The following is an 11,548-nucleotide window of genomic DNA, read 5'->3' as shown; positions in this document are numbered from 1 at the left end:
TCCCCATGTAGCATGTATTCAAGAAACCAAATTCTCACATAAAACTAAATTCAACCTACCAAATCATAACGCAGTAAGAACCGACAGGTCAAACACCATCCCAGGCAGAACAGGAGGAGGTTTAATCATCTACGTTAGAGAGGATATTAACTAGGAAGTTAAAGAGGATATTAATTAGGAAGTTAAAGTAAACACTCCTAATCTAGAAGCTAATGGAATCCAAGTCACCATCAATAACCAAAAAATAAAAATCATTAACATCTATCACTCAACACTAAAACCAATTAAAGATACAGACCTAGACACCCTTTACCAATTAGGAAATAAATCAACAATCTTCCTAGGAGACTTCAATACCCATCATCCTACCTGGGGCATTGCAGATAAACTAGACAACCATGGACAACTAATATCAGAGTGGATCGAAAAAAATGACCTAATACTATTAAACAATAACCAACCAACTAGATACGACAAAATTCACCACACCATGTCGGCTATCGACTTAACAATATGTACGCCAGACTTAGCACAAAGTCTGATGTGGGACGTCCACCCAGTACCTCTAGGCAGCGACCACTTTCCCATAAATATAACCCTAGGAAATCTAAAAATACCAAATCAAACCCCAAAACAGGAACCTAAATTTCAGTACAAAAACGCCAACTGGCACAAATTCCAAGAATTATGCAACCAAGCTAATCTAAACGATATAGAAACAAAAGACCCCGAAACATTCTGCCACTAGGCTACCCGACCGCCCCATATATGTGTTAAGGCCATCATATTTCTAACGTTACTAAGCAACGTAAGGTATATGAAAATGGTTAAACGAAATGTATAAGTATGTCCATTTTTATTTTGAATAGGTCTGAAAACCTATTAATATAATGTTGGAGATGTTGGTGACGATCGCATTCAAACCAAAAGCTTCGTTATTTCACTGGCATGGTATTGTGGCCATCGCCGGTGCGATTTAAGTGGTCTGCATTCGTGGTCGTTATTGAGAGTAACGTCCCTTTACTGGCGGGAATCCCTATGCATGTATCGAGAAAACTGATTGGACGTTATAATGAAACAGTAATTTTCATTGGTTACATTCTCAAGTCCCCTGTGTTTCTTAGCATCTGCTGTTGTTTGTCAATGGAGGATCGATGGATGTAGGTGCGAACCGGGGTTTTTCAATGGGAGAAAATGAGTTGAATAATCAGAAACAGGTACGTATCGGGCACATCATTCATGTTTCTTTAAATCGGCCACTTTAAACACAATTTGCTACAAAATTGTTTGTTGGGTCATGTTTCAAACGAGAAGAAATATTCAGGTTGTGTGACAGCATGTTCTCCACACTCATTCTCAATCGATCAGTTGATTTAAGCGCTAGCGTAGTCTGTTCCGGCGATCAACTTGACTTGGGCCAATACTTATCACTTTGTAAGAATATATCATATCGATATGGTGTTTACCGAGTGACTGATATCGACGTGGAACATTTTTGTAACGCTCTAGATCTGATCTGACAGGCCTATTCTGTTTGATCATTTGTTGATCAACATATCAACACGTTGTCTTGTAAACATTCCTAGCCCACAGTTATTACTGACGTCTGACATTTTTTTATACATTTCCTCGTTCAGGGTGTTTGGACTGAGACCTATACCATTTATATTTAGGCACCATTTTATATCTTGTTGAAAGTATCTGGAAATAGAGCAGGCTTTTTCAGATTTCTGTCGGAAACTGTGCAGTCAGATAGCATCACATTGGAAATGCTGTAATCATTGTTGACAAAGCCACGAAGATTTGTGAATGTAATTTTATGAAAACATGCCAATCTAGACTTCAACACCAAACCTATAAATCATATAACATTCTATGTCTTGAAGGTTAACCATGTTAAAAATAACTGTAAAAATTTGTAGTGTCCAAACAAGATCTAAGTCCTCACTGAGGACTATCACATCAATACCACTTGTCTCTGAAGCATTTTTATCATTATTGCACTGTATCAAATAATTGATGCACAGGACATGGAGTTAACATGGTAAACATGACCATAAGATGACAAATACATATACACACTAACATATTGCAAACCCAGTGTTAGCTGTGGTAACCATATCACTGTGCTGCTCCCGATAAACGTTTTTGTTATTGACTTTGTTATCACTACTGATGTCACTTAGTCTTTTCCTGATTCTGTATTGACAACCATGCCATAATGTACATAAATCATAATACCCCCAAAACTGCAGCACAATCCCTACCTAAAACACTTGCCTTCAAATATGTACACATACTTATGTTTTCAATCATACAACATTTCCATGTGCTTGTCGGGTTGGAGTTATCAAGACGGTACAAATGTTTGGCCCAAAAATCTTTACAAACCCATTTTCAACTCACGAGTAAATATTTTGTTGCACATTCTAAAATATAAGTTTCGTACTCGTATTTGAAGACATATATGCCTTAGGAAAGAGAATCGTTTTGCATTTGTGGTTGTGAAGCACATAAAGTGCAATGCAGATTTGGATCAGGGATCTGTTAGGAAAACACTATGGAACAGTATGAAGCTCTGTATAGAGACAAGGCAGTATCGAAAATTGTTTTTAGTGACCAGCAGCAATGTTATTTTGTTTTGGTGTCACTTGTTTAATCTGATCGTTCATGACGATAAACTCATTTGTTTGTCAGATTGTTTATCACTGTTGATGCTGTTAGGAGTTGGTTTGTTGTTTAACGCCGCACTCAGCAATATTCCAGCTATATGATGGTGGTCTGAAAGTGTAAATAATCGAGTCTGGACCAGACAATCCAGTGATTAATCAGAATAGAAATTTGCCCTTTTTAAGGGTTTTGTTATTATAAGGACAAGGAGTACAGAGTAGAAATTTGCCCTTTTTAAGGGTTTTGTTATTATAAGGACAAGTGGACTAAAATTGTTAGTTTGTATTGCTTGGTTTGTAGTGGCTGGGAATTTTAAGTAGTAAATCTTTGATGGAAACTATGTCTTTTTTACCATCTTCACATTGTAAACATTAAGTTGGATGTTCGGTAAAACAATATGTTTTTTAAAAGTTGTTTCTTTCTATGGTAGTTAGGTTCCAGGAGTAGACAATTTTGTTATAGGGCCTTGAAAATTTATTCTTGGCGTAAATTTCTCCAAAGTCGACTTTGGCTTATACAAATATACCTTAAATGTTGGTCTGGTGGTTATGTAGACAAAGCATGGTGAAGTGAAAATAACAAAACTCAGTTATCATTTCTTATGTTTTAAGGATAATTCCTTTATGCTTAATCAATTTTGACATTGGTATTTTATGGATGGAAAAAGAAACATATCAAATGCTATCATCTCATGGTATATATATATATACTTTGGCCGTTATGATTCACTCGCATATTTGGTGAATTGAACCATATCCATTCATCATGTTCATGAATACAATTTGTTTTTCGTGGCCACCAAAATCGAATATTTATCATGTTTATGGATATGCAACAATGTGCATTTACATACTGTACATAAAAACATCCACAAGAACATGTTATATGCATAGATTTCTTCAAAGACAACACTCTTATAATATTCAATTTGACAGGAATGTCGTCACTGGTCATGGTAGCATTTGAGCTGATACTAGTACCTTGAGTGCAGTGTATAAATGTATAATATATCAGCGTTAGAAATTAGCACTGGTCCTGTAGTCCTTGCCAAACTGCCCAACAGTTAAGGTGTCATAAGGACTAGTAGAAATTTGCCATTTTAAGGGTTTTCCTATATGTTTTCATTATAAGGACTAGTAGACTAAAAATGTTAGTTTCTACCACTGTATATTAATAATTAACAAACCATGTCAAATAATTTATGTTGGTTATGTTTCACTCAATAATACATCAACTGCTGACTTGTTATTGTATTCATGAATTTGTTACCCTATATTTTTGACACGAATCGTATTCCCCTCATCATGCTCATAGTGTATTCGTTGCAGCCCTAGTTATACTAAGATATACATCCATTGATTTTGCTAGGTACAAATGGCATCAGGCCATTTTCATCATTTTATCACCGTTTGATAGGTCATTCTTCTATATTTGTGCTAAATTTGTAGAGGTGTGTGGCATTACCGGTATACCAAGATTTGAAATACATATCACAATACCTTTGGAAAATTGGTGCATTGCGTTTTTCAAAATCAAGCAAATATATTCATCTTGTTGGCAAAGTTGACGTACGGGACAAGTCCAACTGAAATTATGAAAGTTAGAAACTAGAAACTGATTCCCGTGATCGAAAAGCGAAACTATTCGCGACCAACTTCATTGTATGTAATGTTTCTATTATCAGCATGATCAGGGCTCGATTTGGTTGTATAAAACATGCACCAGTAGAACCTGTTATTGAAAATGCAACCTAAGATGTATGTCTACTTGCACCCAATGTCTGACTGACCCTCACTTGTCCACACAACATTGACTTCGAAGACACTCAATACCTCTAAAGTTTATTACGTTACTGCATCACTAATCCCTGTGTTATGTGTAATTTGCAGTGATAGAAATTAACTGTTTTAGCCCACTAGTCCTTATAATGATAACACATACTATGATATGGCAAAGTTCCTAAAAGGGCAAAATTTCTACTAGTCCTTATGATACCTTAACTATTGGGCAGTTTGGCAAGGACTATAGGACTGGTGCCAATTTCTAACGCTGTCATACTTTCTTGGGCTTGATGTCATCAAACTGTGGGTACTTCAAGATTGTGTGCACTTGTTCCTATTAGTGAGTGAGTATGGTTTGACGCCGCATTTAGCAATATTCCAGCAATATCACAGCGGGGTTCCTATTTCATTTTACGACCCGTAAAGGTGTGGGGTAGAATAAGTCTTCAGCAACCCATGCTTGCCTTGAAAGGTGACTATTCTTGTCGTATTAAGAGACTAACTGGATCGGGTGGTCAGGCTCGCTGACTTCGTTGATGCATGTCCCACAAAATTGTCTATGACTATGAACTTGTAAAAAATGTATTGGGAAAGTACCAACATATGGGTCCATTTCAGACTTGAAAAAAGAAAAAACAGATCGGAATAACAAAGATGACACCACAATTTATCATCCCAAACTGGCTCTCACAGGAGATATCGCTTGGGCGACATCAAGTGATATCTACATTGTAGATATCGCTGCAATGAAATTGCATCACAATGCTTTGCAGACCGGTTTGACGCCATTGGTTACCATGATGTCATAATCAAATGCAACCACTTGTTTCATTTTTGTTTCATCATGTTTATTTCAGGGCCATCCTACGTTGAAGTAATCATTCAGTAAGCAAGCAGACCGAAATGATGGGCAGATGACACCATGATGTTACTTTAGGAAATAATTTTTACAACACAAAATGGGTGACAGTGAGTTGAATCTGAGCAAGCTAACCGCTAGCTTAGAGGAGCTGTCACTACGAAAACAGCTGCCTCTTAGGCAACAAGCTCAGAAACCTGTGCTCAAATATAACACAACGATTACAAAGCCTGTCCATCTATTCAGCCAGTCTGATGTTGTCTCCCTGAGAAGAGAGCGACAACGAGAAAGTTCACCATCACCACCATCCCGGCAGGCAGCTGTTAACGGTGCTCTTCAAAGTCGCAGATCCAATCATAGTATATCACCAGTTCGCTCCACTGCTTCGTCAGTGTCCTCCAATAGTTGTGCACAAGTACAGCAAGCTAAACCAAATGGAAACCCGTATGCACGTCCGGTTAGTGCAAAAGAGGTTGCTGAAGATATCCTTGGCCATACTAGTAAGAAGAATCCAAGCACATCGTCAGTCTCCAGCATCAGTAATGCCAGCAATGGAGTGTTGCAGCTGAATTCCTTCATGAGACCACAGAGTGCTGCCATGAAAGAAAAGTTTGATCAAGCCACTAAAAAAGCGACGTCGGCTAGAAAAAACAAACAAAAACTTGAGAAAACAGCTGCAACAGAGAGTTTTCATGATCTTAACAGAAATGAAGTTCATTTAGAAAATGGTTATGATTTGAAATCTGGGTTACAAAATGGACATGACAAGCTGTTAAAAAAACCTCCCGTTGGAAAACAAGATGTTCGCGGACAGAAGTCAGGTCATGCAACTGAAATTAAAAAGGTCAGAAATTTGAATTACACACCAACCAAACCTTATAGTGAGGTGAGCGACACAGATTCTGATAGCGCAAAAGATTCAGACAACAAGCCAAGTAGTCGTAGTGTTATTATTTCTCATGCCAAAGCAAGCTCTCCTACCAGGTCTGTTCCCCCGCAAACCGTCCCGGTAGCTTTGAAGCCTACCCTGTCAAACAAAAACTCCAGCAGATCTCCACAAAGTCTGACAGCGACAACAACAATGAACTCCGACATGAGTACTTTGGGAAGTACCAATGGGAGGAAAATGCCTGTAACCAATACTGTGACTGGAACAGTTTATTATAAAAAGGGGTCCAAAGCAGAAGAAATTATTCATGAGCAGAGACCAAAAGCAGATGGTGCTCCTGCTGTCCCGAAGAAGATCACAGAGAAAGATGCGGAGGAGGAAGACGGAGAAGACGAGTACGAGGATGAAGATGAATCGGACATCTGTTCACCATCAGGGTGAGTTTATTTGTCTTCGATATTTTAAACTTCTCCTCTCAGTTTGGCCAAGAATTTGGCGGGGCAGGGTAGGACCCGGGTACCGACATTAGTGTTCTGTCAATACTAGGGCTCGGACGGGTAACTCGAGTATACTCGGGTCCTGAGTAGGACCTGGGTACCCACAGTACTGTTCCAGACACTAGATCTGGCATGGGTAACTCGGGTACCCGGGTCGGGTGGGTACTGAGTAGAGCCCAGGTACCCACAGGACTACCCTGACCCGTGGTTAGTCACGTGATGTATTGTTTAATGACAAAAATTATCTAGAACTCTATGGTTACACTACAAGTCACTAATGTTTGCATTTCTTTCTGACTATGCACCCATTCCTTCTGACTGACTGACTGACTGACTGAGTATGGTTTTATGCCGCTTTTAGCAATATTACAGCAATATCATGGCGGGGGACACCAGAAATGGGCTTCACACATTGTACCCATGTCAGGAATCAAACCCGGGTCTTTGGCTACCCGACCGCCCCCCCCATTCCTTCTGATTTTTCATTTGGTTGAATCAAGATACAATGTATAACTAATTCAACTTAGTGTATGAATGACCAGATAGTTTAATACATGTATCTAAATACATGCTAAAAGTGTTTCCAATCAGACATTTTGAGACATCTCCTGAAACCTACAGTGGGTACCAAGGTAAGGTCGAGTAATAGGCGGGTGGGTACCCGGTAGTAGATTTGGACTCGTCCCAGCCCTAACAGACACCTTTGTTGCATATTCCACACTGGAAGTTGAAATCCTTCGTCCTCTGCTTATTTCAAGTAGGTGCTGCTAGTGAGTGGAATGAGATACCTGACCATGCTGACCACTTGAGAACTAGCCAGAGTGACTCATTTTAAGACGTACCTGTTCACAGTGGGTTACGACTGATGTTGACTTTCTGTATGTGCTGAGATAAAGCTCTGGTGTGGAGTTGAACGCCATAAATGCCATGAACTTGTTTCAGTCTGCGACTTTTATCACAAGTCTTGATATCCAGCCACATTTAATATTACTTGTTACATACAAACCCTTTGTATGGAAACACTTCTGTTTTCCTGTGTAATATGAGGAATGGGGACAAGTCGGTCAGGAAAAGACTCTGAAAATTCACACAAAATTGCCACTATTTAAGGATCCTGATACAGTAACCATGGTAACTGCCCAACACTTCTTTATTCCTGATTCATGAACAGGTATATCAGTCCCCGTTATTATTCGCAATTCTTTACTTGCGGAATAATTTTCAGAAATGCCCACTTGGCACAAAAATGTATCTTGCAGAAAATCACATTTTCACATAAATACATACCCTTAATGCTTGGTTTCACTTTCGGGGCGGTCGGGTAGCCTAGTGGTTAAAGCCGAAGACCCGGGTTCGATTCCCGACATGGGTACAATGTGTGAAGCCCATTTCTGGTGTGCCCCGCCGTGATATTGCTGTAATATTGCTAAAAGCGGCGTATAACCATACTCACTCACTTACTAGTTTCACTTTCGTCAAAAGTAAACTTTGAAATGACATCCAAGCTAGAAAACGAGATCTGGTCGCAGTCTTAGAAATAGAAGACCAATCACTGCTTTTTTTGTTTTGCATGAGAACTAGATTTTTTCTAGTTTTTCAATATTCAATTTGAAAACGACCACCCACTATTATGTGAGCTGATAAATCTTTGATGTGTACCAAGTTTACAGATTTGACTACTTTGTTGTCTGCCTGTTTTCTTTGAGAAAACCTCTGCTATGTCAACACCTATATTGATATCTGGAAAGTGCCATGTTCACTTCTTACCTGCTTGCACTTGTACAGTGTCTGTTTTTCAATCCAGATGAATACCCCACAGAGCAGTACATTCGAATACACTGACACGCTTCACTGAACACAGGTGTTGCCCCTGGAGTTATGCAATGTTTGCCGACCCAGGCCTCAAAGTTGCGATGAAAACGGTCGCATTAATTTCTCTACAGTCTAACATTCAGAGGTAGCCAAATGACTACCTTGAAAAATATCTTGTGGCGACTAGATTCTATTGCTACACATATGTATACACAAAAATAAACATGTCTGCTACTCAAAGTACTCACAAATAATTACTCCTAAAGTCAGCAATGATCCGAAATACATAAATATTAATGTTGTTAGTATTTTATTTTAGTTGATAGTTTTTTGGATAAGCAAGGATATACCTGTATAATCTACTAACATAAACTGCATCATTGTTTGAGTCACAAATAACAAAACTCAAGTACAGTTTCCACTAATATACAATTCAAAGACTAATGCTATCATGGCTATGACTTGTACATATAAATTATAATAGCTATTTGATAAAGATAGTTTCAAATGCTTTTGACTACTTACACTATTGGCTTGACTTATTTATTTTCCCACTGGCTACCTGGGAAAAAAATACTTGGTAAAAATTTAAACTTTGAGTCCAACTTTGATTATCTGGTCCAAACTTGATTATTTACAGACCGCCATCACATAGTTTGTATATTGCTGAGTGCTGCGTTAAACAACATACAAACAAACAAACATTCGTTAGGTGGCAACTCGGTGGCAGATTATTTGTGCAGAAGTGTGGAAGTATACTTTATTTTCAAACACTGAATCCTCATTATAATTTGCCCTTAAGGGTTCTAAGATTGACAAGCAGTGTGGACTGTGGATGTATTACTCCTTGAGATCCTCACTAGGATTGTGGTAAAGAACGCCACTGTGAAATACATGAATAGATCAAGTCTCTGTTCTCAGTGTCTTCAAGTCTTCTCCTTTCTTCTTCCCCAATCATGAATATTTCATCCTAACTGATTCACGCCTTGTTCATAAAAATGCAACAGCACTCGATGTCACGCCAGCTTGTGAGGCAGTGATTAACTGACAAGGAAATTCCTCAGTAGTGGTCCCGAGTTCACCTTGCCCCTTAGTTCGTCTCTATGGTCTAGTGGATTGAGCGTCTACCCGGAGACTGTCTCCGTGGTCTAGTGGATTGAGCCTCTACCCGGAGACTGTCTCCATGGTCTAGTGGATAGAGAGTCTGCCCAGAGTTCGTCTCTGTGGTCTAGTGGATAGAAAGTCTGCCCAGAGTTCGTCTCTGTGGTCTAGTGGATAGAGAGTCTGCCCGGAGACTGTCTCCATGGTCTAGTAGATAGTGCCTCTGCCCAGAGACTGTCTCCATGGTCTAGTGGATAGTGCGTCTGCCTGGAGACTGTCTCCATGGTCTAGTGGATAGTGCGTCTGCCTGGAGACTGTCTCCATGGTCTAGTGGATAGTGCGTCTGCCCGGAGACTGTCTCCGTGGTCTAGTGGATAGTGCGTCTGCCTGGAGACTGTCTCCATGGTCTAGTGGATAGTGCGTCTGCCTGGAGACTGTCTCCATGGTCTAGTGGATAGTGCGTCTGCCCGGAGACTGTCTCCATGGTCTAGTGGATAGTGCGTCTGCCCGGAGACTGTCTCCATGGTCTAGTGGATAGTGCGTCTGCCCGGAGACTGTCTCCGTGGTCTAGTGGATAGTGCGTCTGCCTGGAGACTGTCTCCATGGTCTAGTGGATAGAGAGTCTGCCCAGAGTTCGTCTCTGTGGTCTAGTGGATAGTGCGTCTGCCTGGAGACTGTCTCCATGGTCTAGTGGATAGTGCGTCTGCCCGGAGACTGTCTCCATGGTCTAGTGGATAGTGCGTCTGCCTGGAGACTGTCTCCATGGTCTAGTGGATAGAGAGTCTGCCCAGAGTTCGTCTCTGTGGTCTAGTGGATAGAAAGTCTGCCCAGAGTTCGTCTCTGTGGTCTAGTGGATAGAGAGTCTGCCTGGAGACTGCCTCAGTGGTCAAATGGATAGAGGGTCTACCGTGAGACCGAGTAAGTGGTGTTTTGGACAGAGCGTCTGCCCAGGGAGAGGAACATCATTGTTTGATCCCTGCCTGCACCAAATCCATAGATATTAAAAGATGCTACTTGTTGTTGGCGCTCGGCATTATGGGGATAAAAGAACTGGTCAGCCCGGAGTCAGTATACTGTGTCCGAGTCGGGTACTCATGTTGAACTGTGGCATGGTATCCAGTGTGCTAGCACTATAAATCAGCATCAGTCTGGACTAGTACAAGCAGCCACACATGCACATAATCTTGGACGTGACGATAAAACACATTTCACCTCACCCATGTTAACTGCAACATGTTATCTCATTGGGCTAACACTATAAAACCAGCATTAGTCTGGACTAGTACAGGCACACGCACGTGCATGTACGTCAAAATGAGTGCAATGATCTTGAATGCGACGTTAAACCCCATTTCACCTTCACCTTGCTTTGAAAATCAAATTGTTCCCGGTTCAGCCATACAGGAAGACTGCATGATGACTTACTATCAGCAATGATGATAACTTTTATTGATTTCAACTGAGCATTGATCATGTTGACACCAGAAGTGATTCTAATTGAGTGGCCATAAAGCAGGTGTTAATATCTTTATTGATCAAAGAGACATGAATCACCTTGGTACCTTGTTCCTAAGGATCGGCGTGTCATCTGCTGTGACACAGTCTGTGTTTGCTGACAGTTTGTGTGAATGGAGTCGTTTGTTCGTTGTGAGGGTGCTTCACAACAGTTCGACCCGACCTAGAATGTCTCATGCTTATTTCTCAGAGACGGGGGGGTAGCCTAGTGGTTAAAGCGTTCGCTCGTCAAGACCCGGGTTCGATTCCCGACATGGGTACAATGTGTGAAGCCCATTTCTGGTGTCCCCCGACGTGATATTGCTGTAATATTGCTAAAAGCGGCGTATGACCATACTCACTCACTCAGTCATTCACTCTCAGAGACGTAGTCTTGGGAATTAGGTAATATTTAGTTATCGATCATTTAACTACACTTACTGAA

At 40.5% G+C, this 11,548-nt stretch overlaps 1 protein-coding gene across 1 annotated transcript in view; it reads left to right on the top strand.

The window, feature by feature from the left end:
• The first annotated feature begins 1,135 nt into the window (after nucleotides 1-1,135).
• The window catches only part of LOC139470070 (tubulin monoglutamylase TTLL4-like), a 41,506-nt gene continuing 31,093 nt past the window's right edge, over nucleotides 1,136-11,548 (top strand). The window contains exons 1-2 of the mRNA XM_071252359.1: nucleotides 1,136-1,217; nucleotides 5,309-6,636. Of these exons, the coding sequence (XP_071108460.1) occupies nucleotides 5,411-6,636 (1,226 nt within the window). The 5' untranslated portion in view covers nucleotides 1,136-1,217; nucleotides 5,309-5,410. The remainder of the gene's footprint in view (nucleotides 1,218-5,308; nucleotides 6,637-11,548) is intronic.

The sequence above is a fragment of the Haliotis cracherodii genome, unplaced genomic scaffold (genome assembly GCF_022045235.1).
Source record: "Haliotis cracherodii isolate W230 unplaced genomic scaffold, xgHalCrac1.p SCAF_20, whole genome shotgun sequence".
Taxonomy (NCBI): domain Eukaryota; kingdom Metazoa; phylum Mollusca; class Gastropoda; order Lepetellida; family Haliotidae; genus Haliotis; species Haliotis cracherodii.
Note: the sequence above shows the minus strand (reverse complement) of the source record. Positions and strands in the feature narration are given on the sequence as shown.